This window comes from Cavia porcellus, unplaced genomic scaffold (assembly GCF_034190915.1).
Source record: "Cavia porcellus strain 051 isolate PalLab524CR breed Dunkin Hartley unplaced genomic scaffold, mCavPor4.1 scaffold_28, whole genome shotgun sequence".
Classification (NCBI taxonomy): Eukaryota; Metazoa; Chordata; class Mammalia; order Rodentia; family Caviidae; genus Cavia; species Cavia porcellus.
In genome coordinates, this window is record NW_026947511.1 from 22,873,931 (window position 1) to 22,897,601 (window position 23,671).

The 23,671-nt window shown below is 35.3% G+C and overlaps 1 protein-coding gene across 2 annotated transcripts in view; it reads left to right on the forward strand.

Annotated features, from left to right (window-relative positions):
- The window catches only part of Reep3 (receptor accessory protein 3), a 97,985-nt gene that overhangs the window by 47,652 nt on the left and 26,662 nt on the right, over positions 1-23,671 (forward strand). For both annotated transcript variants that reach the window (XM_063239547.1, XM_063239546.1), the window contains exon 2: positions 1,808-1,880. In XM_063239547.1, coding sequence (XP_063095617.1) covers positions 1,808-1,880 — 73 coding nt within the window. The remainder of the gene's footprint in view (positions 1-1,807; positions 1,881-23,671) is intronic.

The window sequence follows — 23,671 nt, forward strand, 5'->3', positions numbered from 1 at the left end:
CACAATACATCACTATGATGAATGTTCTATACCAATCTAATTACTAGGTATGAAATATGTGGGAATTACCTTTACTATCCAACTTTTCTGTAAATTTGCTCTAAAATAAAAAGGTCATTTGAAACAACAAACAAAAATATATCCTATACTCTGTGACACAAAATGCTTGAAAAACATTCACATTTCCCAGTATTCAGAAATGTGCAGTAAAACTACAAGGCTACTGTTTTTTTCCATTGGCAGGTTTTTTATTTTTGGGGGTTTTTTTTGTCTTTTTCCTTTTTATCGGTACCGCGGATCGAACTCACGACTGCCTGCTTGCAAGGCAGGCGCTTATGCCGCTGAGCTAAATCCCCAGCCCCCATTGGCAGTTTTTAAAATTTCACCTATGATTTGCAAATATAAAAAATGAAAAATGGAACAACTTTCAGTTACTTTGTTAGTAGATGAAAATGTGGGGCTGGGGATTTAGCTCAGCGGCGTAAGCACCTGCCTTGAAAGCAGGCAGTCGTGAGTTCGATCCCCGGTACCGATAAAAATGAAAAAGACAAAAAAAAAAAAAAAAAAAAAAAAAGATGGAATTACTCAAAAAATAAAAAGTAGATGAAAATGTGTGTAACCTTTGAGGCAGCAGTATCACAATCATGAAGTGAATGCTAGTGTTTTTCACAGTATTATGTGAAATAGAAAGAACTTGATTACTAACCAAAAGCTTATACATAAATATAGAATTATGGGGATTAAGTATAATGCAATGCATACATTAAGACCACTGTGTTTGAAGAGCTGGGGACTTAGCGGCACAAGCGCCTGCAAGCAAGGTTGTGAGTTTGATCCTTGATACTTGAAAAAAAGACTAATATATTTGAAAACAAAAATTCAATATTACATGAACTTGCCAATTGTAAGACCTATGTACTATGTCATGAAATTTCTGTGTGTATTGTTTATGTGTGTGTATGTGTGTGTGTGTGTGTGTGTGTATAAAACACACATACATATAAAACATATATATATCTATCTTGGGTATGGGATTTGGTGCACATATGAAATACCATTAAATTAAATCCTGTTAGTTAGGCCAGGAATATAGCTCAGCAGCATAAGTTCCTGCCTGGCGAGCATAGGGTACTGAGTTCAATTCCCGGTACCTCTCCCTAAAAAAATCCTATTAGTCATTTAAAGTCATTTTGCAAATGCTTAGAGAGTTATATAAATATGTACTGTAATATATCAAGTATGTCACAGCTTTGTCATTATAAGTAAAAACCAGTGCTTCTCAATCTAGTGACATGAAAAAAAAATCTGGCGCCATGAAGAGCCAAGTTTTCATCAACAAAGATGGTATGAGTGCATAGCCATATATACTATGTGTAATATTGTAGGTATGCCACATAGGGATAAAGGATGGACTTTTGTACAATAAAATATCATGTGTAGCTATCCCTGACTAGTAGGGTTGAGGTTGTTTTGTTTTGTTTTGTTTTGTTTTTTGGTGTTTTCTACATTTTCCAAGGGTTCTTCAAGGAACAATGGGATACTTTTTGCAATGAGGAAAAAAGTTTTAAAAGTCAGTTTTTTCAAAATAAATCTTTTATTTCCATGAAACTGCTCTCTAAAATACTGAAATATTCTTTTTAATGAAAAGAAAATGTTTTTTTCAGTTTACTTTTTGGTTGATTTATGCGGAAATTTGCATTTATACAAATTTCAAGTTATGGGTTTCCTAATTTTCTATTAGATTACATTTTGTTGAGCTGTTACAAGGATTGTTCTGTTTAATTATCTTCTACTTTTTTACTTTTAGGCTGGTGTTTGGAATGCTTTATCCTGCATATTATTCATACAAAACTGTGAAGACAAAAAACGTGAAGGAATATGTAAGTAATTAATTTTCATTTAGTTTATTAATACACAATAATGGAAAAACTGTTCTTTTAGAAGCAGCTGAACTCATGTTTTGTATTAAAATGTGATATAAATGTGAAGTAATGAAATTAATCTTTTTTAAAAACTGACTTTGAAGACTACTCCAAAGCGGAACTTCAGAAATAGTTCGTGGTCAGTTGACCCCTAAAGAAGCATGTGGGTCCCAAGATGAGTAATTGGATAACTCTCAATTTAGTCTGTAAATTCCAGTATAAGGGCTGGGAGACTTTTTGTTTGTATGTTTGTATGTTTGTTTTGGAGAACAGATGTGGTTTTTCTAGCCTTATAAATTTGTAGGTACGTTAGAACATATCTCTCTTTGTTCAGAGCCTTTTTGTTTTGTATGTCATCGATCACTTTCTGATTGCTTAATTATGCAAATAGTGACAATTCTGTTTGAATTAGACTGTTTAATTCTCAATTCAGTTTTTTATTCTTTCAGTTTACTCTTCTTTCTTTCAGGTTATTCTTCCCTATTCTTTTTGTTCTTTGCTTTCACTCACTGTTTTTATCATTCTATAAGTTCTCCTCTTTCTCAGTTTTGTCTTTACTGTTTAATAGAAAAGGACATTCCTCTCATATGAATCCTGGCATAGTTTGCTGCTTGACAGAGTGAATTTTCAGAGAACAACAAATATGTCCTTTGTTTTTGGTTAATCAATAGAGGAAAGCTGTCAATTCTAAGGTAACTCACACCAATTAACTATGGCTCTTTTTTTAAGTGAGAGTGACTTTGATGACATAATATTAACTATTTCAAAGTAAGTAATTCAGCGACATTTAATATTACTTCTCTCTAGTTCCCCATGACACCAAAATAAAACTCCATGCCCAGTGACAGGTAACTCCTCATCCACTTTTCCCATCCCCAAACAACTAGCAGCAAGCGATCTAGTTTCTATTTGTTTGGATTTCCCTATTCTGAATATTATATACAAACAGAATCATATAATATGTGATCTTTCATCTGGTTTCTTTCACTTAGCCTAATTTTTTCATATTTTATTCCTCTTTAGGACTAAACAGTATTCCATGGGGCGGTGATAAACAAAATGCACTAAGTCCAGATCTATTCGTCTGTTGACAGACATTTGAATTGTTCTCTCTTTTGGCCAAAAAAAAAAAATTATATATATATGGATTTGTTTGAATACTTGCTTTTTTTTTCTTCTGGGTTCACAGCTGTGGTTCTTTGTAAACGATCTTGCATGGTAGTCTTGTTCACTTTATGTCATCTTTTTTCACTCCATATATTCGAAGTTGGGGGACAACAGAGTGAAATCTATATAACTAACACATGCTATTGAAATTTCATATGTCTTTTTTGACTTTCATATAAAACTAATAAGCATATATATAAAAATCATTTGGAATGGTAAAATGTATTTAGCAGAGGTAAAGTTACTTGGTTGAGCTCTGCAGTTTTTCTATCCTTTTGTTATATAGATCTCTTGGATCTATATTGATGAAATAGTCCTAGGAAATGCAACCACAACCACATTAAATCCTAGTAATGTAAATTTATTTTATAAATGCCTTGGGATATATTTTAATATATGTCATGATAAGTATTTCAAGTATTGTTTTATAAGGCTGATTTACAGTAGCTTTTTTTTTTTGGGGGGGTGTTTTTCCTTTTTATCGGTACCAGGGATCGAACTCACGACTACCTGCTTGCAAGGCAGGCGCTTATGCCTGCTGAGCTAAATCCCCAGCCCCTACTGTAGCTTTTAGAAGCCAGGTTTTCTATTGACAGTTTCTCAAGCTGCCTATGTGAAGAACTAGTTTTGCTTTGCTTTTCCAAGAAGTCATTGACCTGTATTTTGCATAACAAAATAAAAAGCTAGCCACTAAAAAAATGAAATTTAAAAAATGGATATGAAGTGCAACCCCAAATTTTTATTATTTCTTTGAGTAGACCTGAAATTACTATCAATTTGTGTGCTTTTGCAACACAGTAATACTTCACAACCTTGCACAGTTTTCTACATAACACTCTATCCCATTGTATAATAGTTTAATTGGAATTCTCTTTCTAGTGACAAAAATGGGAGTTTCTCATTACTTCAAGACACCATGAAAATATAAGCTGTGGAATATACTACTGGCCAATGCTTAATAAATGTGAAACTTCTTATTTTGGAATGTTTATAATATTGTTAACTTTTAGCAGATGATACCTTTTTTGTTGGTATGTGGCACAGGGTCTTACTCATGTTAAGCAAGTATTCTACCACCGAACTACAGTCCCAGCCCCTACATGGTTATTTCTGAAGATAACTCATTAACAAAGTAGGAAATAACTATGTAAGTTTGCTATAATACTGTGGTTCCAAAAATAGTTTGCTTAACTTTCTCTGGGAAAAGCAGAGTAATGAATAGTTAAACAGAATCTAGGGAAGCAGAAAGGCAAGTGGCTGGAGCTGGTTTGTTAATTACACGGTAATCAACTCTGCTTAACAAACAAAGTGAGTGCTAAAAACAAATGGTCAGGCACTGAAAGAGAAAGAGCAGGCATTGACCTTTGAAAGGAAACACTGAGACAATTCTGAAGAATTCTCAGTAATCAAGTTGTCTAACATCAAAGGTATTAGAGAGACAAGTTGAGGTGTCATCTTGGAATCATAATATCATATATATACATAACATGTATATATATAAAATTTCCCACTAATTTCAAAGTACTTTTGCATATTTTTTCCTATTACTGCTATAACAGTCTGCCACACTCTTATGCCTAAAATGAATAAACGTGTTCCTGTATAGTTCCAGAGGTCAAAAGTCTAAAATGAGATTACAGGACTGAATTTCTTTTAGAAAGGAGAAAGGAAAGGAGAAAATCTGTCTCCTTTCCTTTTCTGGCTTCTACCTACTACCCACATTCCTTGGCTCATGTCTGTGTTCCTTCATCTTCAAAGCCAACAGCTTTGCACTGAGACCTTTTGTACTCTTGGCTCTCTGGTTCTTTCCCTTCTCCTCTCCCAAGTACCTCTGTGATCACATCAGGCCCATTTGATTAATCTAAGATAACCACCCTGTTTTAAGGGTGTCTGATTAGCAGTCTTAATTCCATCTGCCACCTTTTTTTGCCTTTACCTTGTAAACTAAAATACTAATAGTTCCCAGGGATTAAAACAAGGGAGGAAGGCATTATTTGCATCCCAATAACCCTATCCAATAGGCCAGGAAAATATTCCAATATTACAAACTCGGGAGAAGTGAATAAATCTGCCCAAAAGTGTGTGGGTGAATCATAAAGGCAAGATCAGAGATCTATGTCTAATGTTTTATTCTTCTTATTTTACCATGCTGCCTTTAGTAACATAAGTGAGGATGCCAGCTTCACAAAAATGTTGAGACAGCATTCACAGACTGTCAGTGAATGTGCTTGTGATTAATTCAAACATAGACTTTCAGGGGCCACAACAATATGGATATTTTCCAGCAAAGGAAATGAGGCAGCTTCCTCAATACTAGTCAAGACCCATAAGCCATCAAACAGACTGAAAAGAAGTTTTTGAAAGTTCTGTAAAGTTTTGATGGATATTTAAGTATTTTCAATCCAATGTGGCTGATAAAAATTTATATATATTTTTTTAAACTCACCTGTCAAAAGAAGCCGAGTGAGTCTTGCCAACCACGGTGTACATGTCCATAATCCCAACCACTTGGGAGGCTGAATCGGGAGAATCATAAATTCATTCATAAAAGGCCATTCTGGGGAATTTAGCAACACTCTGTCTCAAACTAAAATTTAAAAAAGGACTAGAGATGCAGCTCAGTGGTAGAGTGCTTGCCTACCCATATGCAAGACCCTGGATTCAATCCATACTAGAGGAAAAAACAAAAACTTTAGCTATCCAGTTAAACTCTATAGTCTATCAGTTTCATCAGAACTGTGTCCTCACCAAATTTCCAATCTAGTAATTATATCCAAATTGGTTTTGTTTTGGTAATTTCTTGGTAAAGTTAATTGTCTTAGAGTTGCTCTGCTATATTTTTAATCTTTATACTACTTGCTGTTACATTTCTTATGTACATAGTATACACTTATCTCTCCTACCAGGATAAGATCCATAGGGAAGGATTTTGTTGCATTAATTGTTAAATTCTCATATCTAAAAAAATACATGAGGGCTGGAGATTTAGCTCAGCAGTGTAAGCGCCTGCCTGGGAAGTGCGACACAAACAAATAAAAAAGTACATGATAGTTACTCAGTATTTTTTGAATGGATGGATAGATGGGTAAAAGAAAAATGATGACTTTTACATATATGTCAAAAATGTTAAAAAAAACATACAAATGTTAAATTTGAATTGTATTTGGTTATGACCTAATTCTGCAGATACCTACTTCAAAACTATTTTCTAAAAGCAAACAGCATCGGTTAATTTACTTCTTCCCACTCTAACTACTATACTACAGTTCCCCGTAAGCCTGCAACTGGTAGATTGCGCCTGATAAAACATGCAGTGTTCAAATCAAAACAAATGGGAAGAGCTGTGTATTTTGGCAATTTTCCTTTCTTCCTTTGGCTATTTTTAAAACAGAGCCTTCCTAGGATATAATTTCCTGTGTAGTGCGGCTGATACGGCCTAAAGACTTTCAGTCTTGCAGTAATTGAAATGTAAACTTACTGAGGAATTAGTATAGTTTTACAAATTTTTCAGGTTCATACCATCTTATGACTTGAAAATAGTGTTTACGTCCAAGTCATGTGTAATTGCTGCAACTTTTCTAGGAAACCAGTGTTCTTATTCTAAGAATGTTGGAGAAATCAGCAATGAAAAGACTGACAAACAGCACTTAAAAATTAGAATCAGACATTTGGTCCTAAGATTTATGGTGAAAAAGAACAAAGAACAGGAAAAACTCTGGGGGATTACTCTTTAAAAGGCCCAAAATGGGCCTCTGAAACTCTAACTTGGTTTTTTTAAATGGCCTAATTTTTTACTAAATATTTAGGTAATATGAAACTGACCAGCTATACCGTATGCTGGTTCATTGCTGTTACTCACTAGTAAAATCTGAAGTTGTCTACTAATTACAGCGGGGGGGAAACAAGGGACAAAATCATGCTAATGAACCTTTCTTTACTGTCAAGAAGTGTTTCTTGATGTCTTTTGATATCTTGAGATAACAATACTCATTTGAGAGTTGGAGAGGTAGCTTTTGGACCCCTGTGCTGGAAAATATAAGTAACTTTTTCAACTCTTTTATATAAATCTTGTTTTCATATACTAAATAACATGCTTATTTTGCTGTTTCTTTGGGCATCGTGAAATGACTCTTTTCTATGAAGGATGGCATCGGAGTTTACCCAGGTCCACTATACAAATGCGTATTTGCCTGTCTCGGTAACCTCACTTCTCATTACAATATAATCTAGATTGGGTCAGTATTCAGTATTTATGATGCTTAGATTAAGTTAGAAGTAATACACAGATAAAGAGCACAGCAGAACCAAGCTGCCTAGATTAGTACCTTAGCTCTACCTCTTACTAACCGTATCTTCAAGCTATTTGACCTTTTCCTGTGGCTCATTTTCCTTGTCTGCAAAACAGAAGCAATAGTATTTACTTCCTCAGGTGGTTGTGAGCCTAATATGAGTTAATGAATATAAAACATATAAATCGGTACCTGGTATTTGACATTACCTGTTATATAATCACTTTCATTTACACTATTAGCAGCCAATCTCTGTAGTACCCTTCTACATCACCATTCTTTTTTCTTATATTACTCGTTCTTTTGTTGCTTTTGGGTTTCTTTTTTCTGAGTTTGTTTTATTTTCTTTTTTTAATGCCTGTGTTTGGATCCAAACTCTGTATACATGGATAAATTTCCTCTCAGTGCACTCACATTGATTAGATAATTTAGATTGGCTCTTGTTTTTGGATTCTCTGATTTCTTAATTGCCTAGCTTCTATTTCAGATTTTACTTTCTCATGTCAATGAATTGCATTTTTCCTGAAAAGGCTAAAATGAAAGATACATTTTTTAAGGTACCAAGTTGGAAATAACTTTCCTTCAGATTTCACTATCATGGGTTTTTTTTCCTTTTGTGTTGCTACTGGGAATTGAACCCAGGACCTTAGCACATAGTAGGAAGCCCTTTTTTCCTTCAGGATTTTGAAGCCACCTCTCCACTGTCTTTTAGTTTCTAGTGTTGCTGTTAAGAAGTTTGAGGGCATTCTGATTCTTGCTTGCTTTTTTGCCATTTAAGAAGTGTGTGAGGTCTTTTCTTTTTCCCTTTTGTTTTAAAATGTTTTTGCTTAACCTTCAGTAGTGGTTTTTTTGCTTTGTTTTGTTTTTGTTTTTGGTCTGGGAATTCTTTGTTCTGCATTATTATGTTGTACATTCTATTTTCGCTGTACCATCTGGGATTCTTTGTTTTCAGTTACAAGGCACTTGGACCGGTTCTCTGATTTTCTAATCTAACTGATCTTTAAATCTCTGTTCCTGTATTGAATTTCTAAGAACATTTTTATTCTGTAAATATTCCTTTGTCTGTGATATCCTATTCTTATTTTATGTTTCACTGTTTTTTGCCAATATGAATGAATTTTTTAAACATGTTCCATTGTCTACATAGTCCTTCCTTTGAATTGTTTTTTGTTTGTTTCTATTTTGGGTTTGGTTTTTAGTTTGTTTGTTTTGTTGTTGTTGTTATTGTTATTTTGGAGACAAGGTTTTGCTGTGTAGTTCAGCGTGGCCATGAACTCACTATATAAGTACAGCTGGCCTCCAACACTCAGCAATCCTCCTGCCTCAGCCTCCTCAGTGCTGGGGATTATGGACATGTACCACCCACCGCACCTGGCAAGTTTCAGCCAGTTTTTTGGTGTGATTTGGTTTGGTACCAGGAATCAAGCATGACCTCACACTTTCTGGACAGGAGCTATATCCTCAGCCCTTTAGCCAGTTTTTGATGTGTACTCTGTTCAAATGTTAGGTGATAGTTGATTCTGTGCTCTTTTTTTTGAGTGTTACAATATAAAGATGATAGGAGTCCTCTGCCCACAAAGGAATTTATGAGTGTGATCTTCACGGTAGAGTGAGCTGACCACTCTCTTTGTTACTAGAGCTGCCATAAGATTTACCACAAATTCAGTGGCATAAAACAAAAGAAATGTATTGTGTTCCAGGTTATTCAGGCTAGTTGTCCCATCATCAAGCTACAGGGCTCTACACCCTCTGAAATTTGCAAGGGGAGTCTACCCGTCTTTTCCTGGCTTCTGATTGTTGTTTGCACTTCAGTCCATGCCTGTAGTATTATATGGTATTCTCCCCTCATGTTTCTGTGCTTTGTGTCTTATAAGGAATACAGTCATATTAAATTAAGGGCCCACTGATACCAGTATGACATCATTTTAAATAATCACATCTTAAATGACCCTGTTTAAACATTCGAGGTACTGGGGATTAGGACTTTGAATTGGTCAGCATTACAATACAAAATGCCACAGACCTGGTAATTAAAGCAACAGAAATCATTGTTTTAACACTTCTGGCATGTGGAGGTCAAAGCCCATGGGGGTTGGTACATGCTGAGGCTTCTCTTCCTGGGTTATAGATGGCCACCTCTTGCATATCCTCACATGACCTTTCTTCTATGCTTGAGGAAAGCGAGCTCCTTTTTCTTTTCCTATAAAGACACCAGTCCTACGTACCTTACCACATCCCACCCAGTTGACCTCATTAACCCTAATTACCTCCTTAAAGGTCCTATCTGCAAATATATTTACACTGAGGTCTAGGGCTTCAATTTGCAGTTTTCTGGGAGACATAATTCAGTCCATAACAGATTGAAACACCTTTAAGGGCATACCATTCAACCTATAACAACCATTCCATTGGAATATTATGTTTTCATTTTGTTCACTTTTATCTTTTGTGCCAGTTAGATTCAGCAAAGAAGACTCTTAAATTCTGAAATGTACCTAGTTGCCTAGTGGGAGAATAAGACTTAGAACTGTCAACATTTCAGTTTGTAAACTTTTATTTAATCTCCACTAACCCTCAACGAGGCCAGAGATTTGCAAACCCAGAGATCCTTCTCTGTATACTCCTTCCTGAAAATAAACCTCAGGGTTCCTCTAGGAAAGAAAAGGATATCACCAGTTACTAGAGTGGGAGAGCATCCCAGGGCTCCTAAAGCAGACTTAGAACTATATTTCCTGTCTGTAGGCCTTTTTGACAAAGAATTATACAGATTTAGTGAGAGTTGCGGGGTAACATTGGGTTTCTCAATTTTCCCGTTGCCAGATTACTGTTTCATTCTCAGGCCTCCTATCTTTTTGTTTCCTTGCTTGAAAATGTTGATAGTTACTTCTAATCTGTATTTTTCCAGGTTTATGCTGTTTCTGAAAAAATGTTACTGTTGTTTTAATGAGATTTACAGAGGAAATAAAATTGTGTATGTCAAATCTATCATCTTTACTGAGATTTCCAAATTGACTTTGTGAGTGGATACTTGTAGTTAAATTATACAGCGATATATATGACATTATTAATATTGGTTTTTTAAAATGTGATCACACAGGAAATGGGTTACATTTTGTTTTATTTTATTTTGGTGCCAGGAATCAAACTCACAACCTTGTGCTTGCCAGGCACATTTACTTATTTCATATATAAATCAATATATAACTTCACTGGCAAAGTAACTGATTCTAGTACAACCAACTGACTTGTATTCTTCCTTATTTTTCAAAAACAAATTCTGGGGATCTGGGGGTTTAGCTCAGCGTTGTAAGTGCCTACTTGGTAAGCGTGAGGTCATGAATTCAGTTCCCTGCACCAAAAAAAAAAAAAGAATTTGATCATTTCAGGATCATTACAATGGGTCCAACTTTAGGAAACAAATGTTAAATGTGAATAAAATTATATAATTGGAGGGTTGAAAATAAGTGCCTAATATAATTCTTCCTAAAATTTTAAAATGTGCATTTATGTAACCCTGACCTTTTGAAAGCATTCCCACAATTTGCATGCAAAGATGAGGCAAGCCAATTGCAACTGCCAGTCTTTTTCTATCTTCCAATGAAAATACTCTGGAAAACATACACACAGAAAAAATGATTCTCACAGAAACACTAGACTAAGGGACAAAGTCAGGGTTTTGCTAGTATCTGGGAGGAATTTCACCAACTTTATAGTGCCAGTATAAATGGATTTTTAAAACGAGACAGAAGTAGTTGTTTCCTTTAAAGGAAATGTTGCTAAGAAATAAATTGGAAAGAGGCCTAGCTACCTCCACCCTAATCACTAGCGATGGACTAGCTGCAAGTCCTAAAAGCTACAATAACCAAAAACTCAGCAGCCTCCACCCTCACTGCAGGGAAAATGTATTCAGCGGCAGCCAGTATTCTGCTTTCTCTTTATTCGTTCAGAAACCATAGCCTCACCACTTGAAGAAAACCCCAGTAAATGCTAAACAAGAGAAATAATAATTGACTGCAAGGGAAATCAAAGTACAATAATAGACAGACTCAAAACTTAAAACAGCAATAACACACGCCACAATATGTGTTCTTGAATCTAATAGCTTTAAAACATTATTTTTAAAAAGAAAGAAGAAAACAGAAACATCAACTCACAAAGCAAGAAAACTATCACAGTTAAAAGACAGTAGAGAAAGTAGGCTAAATAAAGCAATATAAAAACAAAGCCACTGTAAAATCAGGGAAACTAATATGTCTAACAAATGTCCCCCTGAATAGGCTTAATGAAACAAATACATGAAATATGTAAGATAGGAAAAAAAGCATAAACAAGATTGACAAATTGAGAAATAAGAATGACTTAAGCAAGCAGTGCTGAATGTAATGATGAGGACTGTAAGCTGCCTATAATTTTTATTACTAAGAATTGGGATTTTTAAAGTACTATTACGTATACATGACCTTTTTTCTAAAGATTACACTGTGTATGCAGTGAAGTTTCCTTTTACACAGTACCAGGATCTGCCTCTGTACATCATCTTTCCATTATATAATTTTAGAATTACAGTGCTTTTACCAGCTGCAGCTGTAATAATCAGATTGTCAACCAGATTGCCATTATGCTGTAAAAGGGCCTCCTAAAAATATAAAAGCTAGGGCTGTTCCTAAAGATTTTAACTAAGTAAGAGAAATAAAATCTTTCCTGAAAGCCTCATTTTACTTAAAAAGTACATAGAAAGGGGGATTACTGGAAAGGGTATTACTTCAGAAGTGCACTAAAAATATAAGATGAAATTCTTTTAAACAACTATGAAAAATGTAAAATATATTTAAACATATTTAAAGTTGTCTCTTGCTTGGCTACCAGGATACTTTTTAAAATTTTTTTAAAAATCCAAATTTTGCATAAAAAATGAAAATTTTTTCAAAAGGTCTTGAAAAGTGACAGAAACAGATTGAGTTATTTGTACTTCACAAAACCATAATGTCTTTCAAAGCTTTCCAACAGGTCTCTTCAAATGAAGATCTAACACTTCAGTTTTATTATGTTAAGTCCTTGTTAACAAAAATTGTCAAAATAAATTATTCAAGCCAACTGGGGAAGTCTTCACCACTTAGTCTCTGTGTTTGAACTGTTTCAGCCTGCTCAGCCTAGAGCAGGCAGAGTCATTCCTAAAGAGGGGGCTGCTAAGTGCACTTTTTCCTTGGAAAGCAAGGGAGCCTTCCTTGAGCTTTCCTTGTCCACACAGCCCTGGGCTCGAGATGGGTAGACAGGAACATTGCTCAGGAAGCTGTCAGTTTACCCTGCCCTAGATTGTTTGCTCAAAGCTTTCATCTGCTAATTGCTAGCCTGGAATAGTGCCTCTGAAAGAGTTATCTCTCAAAACCAAGCTCATCTTTTCTCCAAATGCAAGGCTTTTGTTACACTCTGCTAGAGAAGTCACTACCTTCCTGTAGTTGATATTGTGAGACAATATGCTCTAAACAGCCTTCTGCAGCAGGGCTCTCAAGTTTTAAGGAGTGTATTCATCCCCCTGGGATCTTGTGCCACACAGGTCTGGCCTGGGCTTGAGACTGCATTTCCTACAAACTCCCAGATAAGACCAGAGGTGCTGGTCGGTGCTGGTCGAGACCCAGGTCAGATACTGTAGTGGGATTCTGTGCAGGGCCCAAAGCTGACTACACATCCAAAACATGAGGAAAGCCAGGCGAGGTGAGCAAGAGCCTGAGGCAGGAGGATTGCAAGCTCAAGGCCAGCCTGTGCAACTCAGCAAGACCCTGTCTGCAAAATAGTATTTTTTTCTTTACCACACTGTAATTTAAAAAAATAACTTCGTGTATGTGAATTGGCACTAAATAACTAAGTTGGTTTTATAAACGTCTTAGTAAGCTGATTAACAGCTTGAAATATATTCAAGAAAAATTCTCTTAACAAAATTAACCATGTAATTAGGGATGTAAGGGTATTGAGTTGGGCTCCTTCTAATTTCCCTGTTTTAGGGCTGGCCTGATGTTAAAATCCTTCTTCCTTCATCCTGCACCTTTCTCTTGCTACTTTGTCCTCACTGACCAAGGCCCACCTGTAACTCCTCACGCCACCACCCCCGCCCCGCCCAGTGTCATGTGCTGTTACACTACCAACCCCCAGCCACACGCAAACCTCAGTTCTCTCTGAGATTCTGTATGATGTTGTTAAAAGGAAACTGTCTCATACTAATGTGTATTATCACAAATAAATCAAGAAGACTTTAAACCAAAAAAAAAAAAAAAAGAAGTGTGAATTCTCAGCCAGTGTGGATGGAAAGAGCTATTTTGGGACTGAGAAGTCATTCCTTCCTAAATTCTGCTTCTGGGAACCGTTCCCTTAAGCAGTTCCTGCTTTTTGCATCTTCTTTTCAACACTATTTTAAAATTAATTATCATTTAATTTTTAAATGTTTCTGCCCTTTCCGTTCTCCAAAGTTTCTCAAATTCTGCTGAGGTCAGGGACAAACTATGTGGGACTTCTGTGATTCAAGAGTTCTTGAAAGGCAGTGTAACATCCATTTCTCTTCACAAACTACATTAGTGCACATACATCTATATGTGAGGCTTTCTCTTTCAAAGCCACAGGGTACTCTGTGAGGTCTGTGGCACTGAGGATTGCGGGTGGGCAATGTTCTGTAGTTAAACAGGTGAATGTGCAGCTCCCATCATGAGTCCTGAGGAGCTGCAGAAACTCAGGATATAGTCGGGGTGGCAGTGGGAAACGAAGTACTCAAAACTGAGTAAGCCCAACTCAGTCCTAATGTAATATATTCATATTTGACATGCTCCATCTTTTAAAAAAATATATATTTAGCCACAGTCTCTATTCATTTTGGATGTAGCTGCAACTAGCTTATTTTTATGCCTCTAACTTGGCACAGGATTGAGAAAAATCCCATAACTGAGCCATCTGGGGTGGATAAAAGAGGGAGTTTTTCTATTTGATTTCTCACACTTTGTTCCTCTATTTTAAAGTGGGGGAGGGATCATTATGAAGTGACCAAATTATTGCATAATGTTAATAAAACAGAAAACCTTTCAGCCCTACCATTTCTAAACAATTCTGTGTCAGGATCTTCTGTCATCTCTGAAATGTGGTGTCGAATAAATGTTTTGGGTGAATTGCCTTGACTGAGTAACTAATGATGGTCAGAAAATAAAGTTCTCTTTGGGTGGTCTGAAATTCAGTGATGTTTATTTCTTTTTAAACTCAGCAAAGATTTTTTTCCCCCACTGAAGCATATTTTAGCATTTTATTATGCTCTGGATTAACTTAGTGTGGTTATAATTGGAGTCATTAGACAAACATAATTTTTTTTTATTTTTTTCTTAAAGACCAGCACTAATAGTATGATTCAAAATATCTGTAGTTAGTAGAATTTGGAAAGTTTTTAAACATCTGATAACCCCAAAAACAACTTTTTTCTTTCTTTCTTTCTTTCTTTTTTTTTTTTTTTTTTTTTTTTGCAGTACCAAGGATTGAACTCATGACCTCATGTTTGCCAGGCAGGCTCTTATGCCACTGAGCTAAATCCCCTGCCCCCCAAAAATAACTTTGCCAAAATAAACTATTTTGTACATTAAAAACTGCTACTTGTAGTTCATGTTACTATATGAAGTCAGACCTTAAATTTTAAGAAATAATTCATTAGAAAGCTTCTTCTGTGCTTACTTTACCAGGCATGGGGTACGGTTGCTGGGACTGTGATCATGATCAAGGTAGTTTTGGTCCTTTCTGGTTCTTATAGTCAAGTGGGAGACTCAGATTTTATAAGCCAACCACATATCTTGAGGGTAGGAGTACCTTGATGTGGTAGTTACGACTACTTCATGACAAAGGTTTTATTCATAATTGGCCCTAAGAAATAATTATCAAAATTAATATATCACTTCAATTTTTCTTCTAAATACAAATTAGTACATATATCATTTAATGAATTATTTTTATCATTGCTATTATACTGATCACAGAAAAATAAGTTATTGAGCTGAGTGTGGTGGTACACTGAGGAAGCTTGAGGGTATTAGGATCACAAGTTCAAGGCCAGCTTGAGCTACATAGCATAACTGTCATTAACTAATTTAATAGAGCAACTGAGGGCAGGAAAATCACAAGTTCAATTTCCACCTAAGCAATTTAGTGAGCCCCTGTCTCAAAGCAAGGATATAGCACAGTAAGAGTGCCACTGGATCAGATCCCCAGAACCATGAAGTAACTAACTAAATAAATATTAGGTAAATGTGCAGCTTATAAAATACTTTTAAGTAATATGCCATTACTACCTTTATCCATGACTCTAATAAATCTGCAGCACCGTGCTACCACCAGAATATGATATTCATCTGCATCCTTGGGTCTTTTGTATTTCTGTCAGTTTCTGTGATGGGATCAAGAGAATTGTTTCTTTGTTTGCATTATTTGTTTATCCTGGGATCTTTGTAAAATTTTTGTCTAAGAACGTAAAGCATGAAAACTTATTTTGCTAAAAAGTATGAAAAGATGGTGAAATGAGGCCAGCTTCTCTTTTGGCAACAGGGTATGTAAATACATTCCTATTAAATGGAGCATGGCCTTCTGATAGTAAATTTAGCCTGTGGGTATGTTCATTTTTACAGTATTCACTCAGCTTTTAAATATCCTCATAATTCCTCAAGGAAAGTGAAGCTAAGAACTTCATCACATGACTGTCTGGATTTCTGAAATGCTAAGGCTTTATAAAAGCCTTACGGATTTTGAGTAATAATAAAGCAAGTGCCGGCTTGTTAAACAGGATAATCTAATCCATGCGCTATATAAACCAGAATGTAATTTTAGATACTATGGTTTTATATCACAGATGACTCCATAATCTTCAAAAGAGCTTGCCTAATTAGGAGACTGTTTCCTTGGAAAATAAATTCCTTTGGATATTTGAATGATTTTAAGATTCCATTTGAGGACTGTTATGTATAAATATTTTATTTTAAATTAATATACTTATCACATTTCTCTAGTCATGAAGAATGTAATGGGTAAAGGGTTCCAGAATTTTAAAATGACCACATACATAAAACGCTTATTACTGAATAATTAGGAAAAATGCAAATTAAAGTCTTGCTCGTTAAGATGACCCAATTCATGAATTTTTTTATTAAATGTTTTGAGCATCTGCTTTGTGCCAGCTTAACTGGCATTAGAAACAGCACCTCAGACATTTTCCTGTCATCCTGACTTATTTATACTTTATTCTTTGGATACTCCATCCACTCAGAGTATACTTACTTGAAATTATTTGTAACATCTATATTCTTGGCCTATTGAAAATAAGAAGGAATTGCTGTTAAAGTCACAAATACTGACAATGCAAAAGGATGGCTGACAGATTCGCACAGTTGGAAGCCTTTCTTACCACAAGATCAACTAATAAATCTTTTAGAGATTTCGGTGATATAAACAACCCGCAGTGATTTCACCATCACTGCATTATGGACTAAAGAGAGTCAAAGAGACTTTTAAGAAAAAGTTGGTTAGTGCTTTTTTATGGTTCATTGTTTTCATGAAGATATCTCAAAAGGTTTCCTAATTTTACCAGTTGTTTCTGAAGTGGATAAAGTACTGTTTGTTCCCATTTTCCCCAAAACATAAATTTGTACCAAGAAAAACATTGTTAGTGACTTAGTGTTTTTCCCCGTAATTTGAAAATGCAGATTGTAATTTATTAAAGTCACCTGTTAAGTAACTGACTTTTATTGGCATAATATTTTAATAGCAAGTGTCTCTTATATTTTGTTACATATACTCAGCCTTCAAAATTCTTTATGCCTGGTCTATAGGAGGATGTATATAGGTTGTATATAGATATTCCATCTTATGTAATGACGAGAATATACTGATTTTGGTATCTGCACAAGTCACGGAAAAATACCCTCCAGGTAAAGAAAGGTAACTGACTATGTATACCATTGTCAGTGTGATTATTTTCCTACTATTTGTTGGTATGAGTGTTGCATTTTCTTATTGGTGTTTTCAGTTGCTTTGAATATTTTCTCTTCACATGTTTAATTTTGTGTTTTACTTTTTTTTTCTGCTTTGTCTTTGACTTCTTTCTGTTATTTCTCTTGCACAAAACCTAAATAGTAAGTAAAGTGGCCTTAAGGAATAGATTTGACAACTTTGCTGAGTAATCATTTCATATAAATTCCCAACCAATCCATTAAGAAAAAAAATTAAAACTATATTTTCAAAGATAATTTCTTTGTGGTTGTTCACAGAAAGAACACATGTTCATTGAATTACATTTATTTATTACCTGGATTTAACTATAGTTAAGTTTTGTTAACTATAGTTTAGTTAACTGTAAGTTTAGTTTGTTTTTTTTTTTTTAACTAAAACTGTTGTCTTCTTATTTTTTCTTTTAAGTTTTCACATTGTTAAATACCCTTACAAAGGTTTTCTGAACCTTGCCCACATATTTATAAGCAATCCCCTTAATAAGATTTCAAAAGTAATCTTTGCACCATGGACAGCTAGTCACTCAGAAATATCAGCTAACAGCTACTATCTGTCGTATCCCCTTCACCTGTGCTCAACTCTATTAACAAGTAAATTGTAACAGTGTAGGGAGTACTACTCACACTTGTCCGTTTTGCAGATCACAAGCATAATGATGCTTGGGAAGTAATGCAAATGGGACATAATGAAAAATACTTCACTTAAATACTTTTATTTTACCAATAGTTTGCTGACCTATCTACCATATAAGAAGAACCAAGTTGTTCATTGATTTGCCTATGTAAATAGAGAACTGTAAAAACTACAAGTCTTATGTTATCTGTGAAATATCCAAACAAGCGTCCAAATTAAAACTAAATGGGATCTGGGTGGAGATTCAGTTCAGTGGCATGAGCACCTGTCTGGCAAGTATGAGGTTATAAATTCAATCCCTGGTACAAAAAAAACTAAATGGTTAGGGCTAGAGATGTGGCTCAGAACATTTTCCCAGCATGGGATGGAGTTCTGTGTTCAACCCCCCAGGACCCTTCTCTCCCACCAAAAAAAACTAAATTGGCCAGTATTCTTGCTGCCTGTAAAAACCTAACAGGGGAGAGAGGCACTGGTTAGAATAAGAACGAGGAGAAGTGATGGAAGTTTTGGACCAGACATTTCAGCAATTCCTTAGTTTTCTCCTGTTCTATACTTGGTTAGCTAATTCCAAATCAACAAACTCCTGTTAAATGACATGGTATCAGTTATTTTACCTCTCTTTGCCAGGATTCTCTTCTATAAAATGAAATAATTATATTTTCTACTTCATATGGGTGTTTAATTTCTAATATATGATTATACTCAGCAATCCCTAGCCCATGATTACATGGCATTATGTATTTGCTATTACTATGTTACTGAGCAGAAGAGAAGAGATTAGTGAAAGTCAAACCTACTTGACAAACAGGAAAATCTATCTATTGATATAGGGAAAAAGATGTACATTGGGAAAAATAAATGCAAAAAAAAATTAATCTGGCTTAAAGCATTGATACCAAGAGACTCCAGAGTCAGGGACCAGTTAAGATGACCTAGTCTAGGCTATTCCGATGGCAGTGGGTTATCAGAACTTAATAACATTAGTGTCACTAAAGTTGTTATACAACCCCTCCCACCACCACCACCCCCGCTAAATTTGACTAATTTAAAAAGATGACCTAGTTTAAAGACTCCATAAACATGTCCTGAACTACCAATATGAAATTAGAATAGAAGGAGAAATATGATCAGTTTATAGGCCTATCTGAGGAGAAGAGGAAGAAGACTTTAACCTCAGACTCTCAAACTAAGTGACTGGCCTTATAAACACATCATTAGTAGAGTTAGCAATCCTGGGGTTCGTCTTTGGTTGTTGAATAGTTTCTTTGTTTTTTTTTTGTTTGTTTGTTTGTTTTTTGTTTGTTTGTTTTTGTCTTTTTCATTTTTATCGTTACCAGGGATCGAACTCACGACCGCCTGCTTGCAAGGCAGGCGCTTATGCTGCTGAGCTAAATCCCCAGCCCTTTCTTTGTATTAAGAAGCAAGAAATACAGCACCTGGACAGCCTCTTCAGCCTACATCTGAAATTTCTGAAAACATAGCAAGGGGAGTAAACAAATCCAAGAGGCTGTAGAAGAAATCAAATCAGAAATAATATCTCAGGTAAACAAAGAAATGATAATGTTAATGAAGGAATTGATCATCATGAATAGAGAAGACAGATTCAAAAGTACAGGAAAATGGTGGCAATCTTGAATGAACAATATAGAAAAGGACAAAAGGGCTGGGAATTTAGCTCAGTAGCACAATGCCTGCCTGGCAAGTACAAGATTGTGAGTTCAATCTTTGGTAGGAAAAAAAAAGAAGAAAGAGAATTCATGAAACCAATTCAAAAGATATCCAGAAAATTAAAAATTCTTTTGAAAGCTGGCGGAACCATAATAAGGACCAAGAAATAACAATTCAAGAGTACCAAGGTGATGCAAAGAAAAATAATGTAAGACAGATAATTGTCAATGAAAACACAGGACTCAATACAAACAACCAACAACAACAACAAAAAAAACTATTTGCAGAAATACTTTAGCAGAAAATTTCCCAAGCATGGGAAAAGAAATACACTTAAGTGAGACATACAGAACTCCAAACAATCATAACCAAAATAAAACTACACCCAGATATATAACAAGATCTCAGAGACTCAGCCTAAAAATAGAATATCAAAAGCTGTGAGAGAAAAGAAACAGATCATCTATCAAGGAAAGCCCATTAGAATCACAGCCAACTTCTCAACACAAACCTTCAAATCAAGATGATCTTGGAGTGAAGTACTTAAAGCCCTCAAAGAAAACAACTTTCAACTCAGATTGATGAACCCTACAAAACTAGCTTTCAAAATTAATGGAGAAATAAGATGCTTCCGTGATAAAGAACAACTGAAGAAATTCATGTCCACCAAACCAACCCTGGAAAAGATATTCTAGATAGAGATAAAAATGACCACAAATCCCAGTACACCAGCAGAAAGCAACCACTAGGCAAGGCAAGCAGTTAAAGGCCGAAAGCAGGCAACCAACAACAAGAAAATAATATAGGGCTGGGGATTTAGCTCAGCGGCATAAGCGCCTGCCTTGCAAGCAGGCAGTCATGAGTTCGATCCCTGGTACCGATAAAAACGAAAAAGACCAAAAAAAATATAAAAAATTAAAAAAAGAAAATAATATAACGAAGATAAGCCAAAACCTATCAGTTATAATCATCAATCAGTTGCCTCAGTTCACCAATTAAAAGAAACAGATCGGCAGAATAGATCAAGAAACAAGGTCCAACAATATACTATTTACATATATAGCATATTTTTTGTTATATACAAAAAAAACACATCTAACTCGAAAAGAAATTAAGAGACTGAAAGTCAAAAGATGGGGGCTGGGGATTTAGCTCAGCAGCATAAGTGCCTGCCTTGCAAGCAGGCAGTCGTGAGTTCGATCTCTGGTACCAATAAAAATGAAAAAGACCAAAAAAAAAAAAAAAAGAAAGTCAAAAGATGGGAAACAATATTCCATGCAACAAGAACACAGAAAAAGGAAGGGGTAGAAATTCTGTCTGCAGACAATGTGAACTTCAAACCAAAAATGATCAAAAGAGATAAAGAAGGGTACTACATACTTGTTAGAGAAGAAATTCAAGAAGGGATAACAATCATATATGAACCAAATGCAAGAGCAGCCAACTATATAACACAAATAATACTAATGATATGAAAAATCACATATGCAATAACACAGTTGTAATGGGGGACCTTAATAACCCATCATCACAAAGCGATAGATCAAATAGGAAAAAAGTAAAAAAAAATAACAACTGAATCAAACCTGTGAACAAAGGGACTTATTAGGTGTTTACAGAATGCTCCACTCAACAGCATCAGAATTCACATTCTTCTCACCTGCACATGGGGCATTCTATGAAATATACCACAGGGGCTGGATGTAGCTCAGTGGCCTAAGCACCTACCTGGCAAATGAGAAGTCATGAGTTTAATCCTTGGTACCAAAAATTAAATTAACTATATATTAGCCCATAGAACACACTTAAGTAAATGAAAAGGAATTGAAATTATCCCACACATTATCTGACCATAGTGCACTGAAATTTGAAATTAATGGCAAAAGAAACTGTAAAAACTACATGAACATATTGAAATTAAATAACACCCTACTAAACAAAAAGTGGGCCACAGATGAAATTAAAGAAGAAACTAAACAATATCTACAATCCAATGAAAGTGCAGATACAACATACCAGAACCTGTGGGACACAGTGGAAATGATCCTAAGAGGCAAATATATAGCAAATGAATTCTCACATCAGGAAAACAGAATGAGCTGGGGATTTAGCTCAGTGGCACAAGCACCTGCTTTGTGAGCAGGCAGTCGTGAGTTCGATCCCCGGTACGGTTAAAAAAAGGGGGGGGGGCCTGAGGAAAACAGAATGAGCACAAATAAACAATCTAATTCTGCACCTCAACCTTCCAGAAAAAGAACAAGTCAAGACCAAAGCTTGTAGAAGGGAGGAAATTATAAATATCCAGCAGAAATTAATGCAATGGAGACTAAGAAAACAATACAAGGAGTGAGTTGAGTTGCTTCTCTGAAAGAATAAACCAAATTGATAAATCCCTAGCCTTTTTTTTTTTTTTTTTTTTGTACTGGGAATTGAACTAATGACCTCGTGTTTGCCAAGCAGGCACTTACACCTCTGAACTAAACCCCCAGCCCTTCCTAACCTAATCAAGAAAAGGGGGGAAAAACCTCAAATTCATTCAATGAGGAATGAAAAGAGTTAAATCACTACAGATCCTGTGGAAATTCAGAAAATCATCCAGACCTACTTAGAAAATTTTTACTCCTATAGTCTGGAAAATACAGAAGAAATGGACAGATTTCTAGAAATATATAAATTATTAACACTGAATCAAGAAGATTAAAAAATTTTTGAATAACCCAGTATCAGTTACTGAAATTGAAAATGTGACTGAAAAATTACCAACAAAGATAAGCCCTGGTCCTAATGGATTCACAGCTGATGTTTGTTTGTTATCTTTTTGAGACAGGGTCTCACTATGTATTGAGGCTGAACTTGAGCTCACTTTGTAGCCCAGGCTGCCCTCAAACTTGCAATGATCCTGCTGCCTCAGCCTCCTGAGTACTGGAATTACAGACTCGCACCACCATGCCTGGCTTCACAGCTGAATTCTACAAGAAATCTAGAGAAGACTAAATGCCAATACTCCTCAAACATTTTGATGAAATTGAAAAGGAAGCAATTCTCCCTAACTCATTTCTGGAGGCAAACTTTACTTTGATGCCAAAAGCAAAGACCCAACTATAAAAGAGAACTACAAGCTAATCTCCGTAATGAACATAGATGCAAAAATTATCAATAAAATACCAGCAAGCAAAATGCTGCAAATCATCAAGATCATACACCATGACCAAGTGTATTTCGTCTCAAGAATTCAGGGATGGTTCAACATACACAAATCAATAAGTGTAATATACCACATCAACAGAGCCAAATACAAAAATCACATGATCATCTCAATGGGTGCCAAAAAAGCTGTTGATAAAGTTCAACACTCATTCACGATAAAAAAAAAAAAACTACAGGAAAGCAGAATAGATGGTCTGTACCTCAATCTGATAGAAGCCATCCATGACAAACCAACAGCCAGCATTATACTAAATGGACAAAAACTGAAACCTTTCACTCCAAAATCAGGAACAAGAAAGGAATAAGGAAAAATTATTATTTGCAGATGGCATGATACTTTACATAGCATACCCCCCAAAACTCCACCAAAAGACTTAAGAGTTCATAAGCAAATTCAGTAGTTTAGCTGGGTACAAAGTCAACACTTGATTCAATAGCCATTCTTATATACAAACAGTAAACTCACTGAGAGAAATTACAGAGGTAACATCTTTCATAATAGCATTGAAGAAAATGAAATACTTTGGAATCAATCTAACAAAGGATGTAAAAGATCAATATATTTATAAGAAAACTGTAGCACTCTAAAAAAGGAGATTGAAGAGGATATCAGAATATGGAAATACATCTCTTGCTCTTGGATAGGAAGAACCAACGTTGTGAACATAGCCATACTCTGAAAACTTATACAAATTTAATGCAGTTCCAATCAAAATATCATTAACATACCTCATAGATTTAGAGAAATCATTCCTAAAATTTATCTGG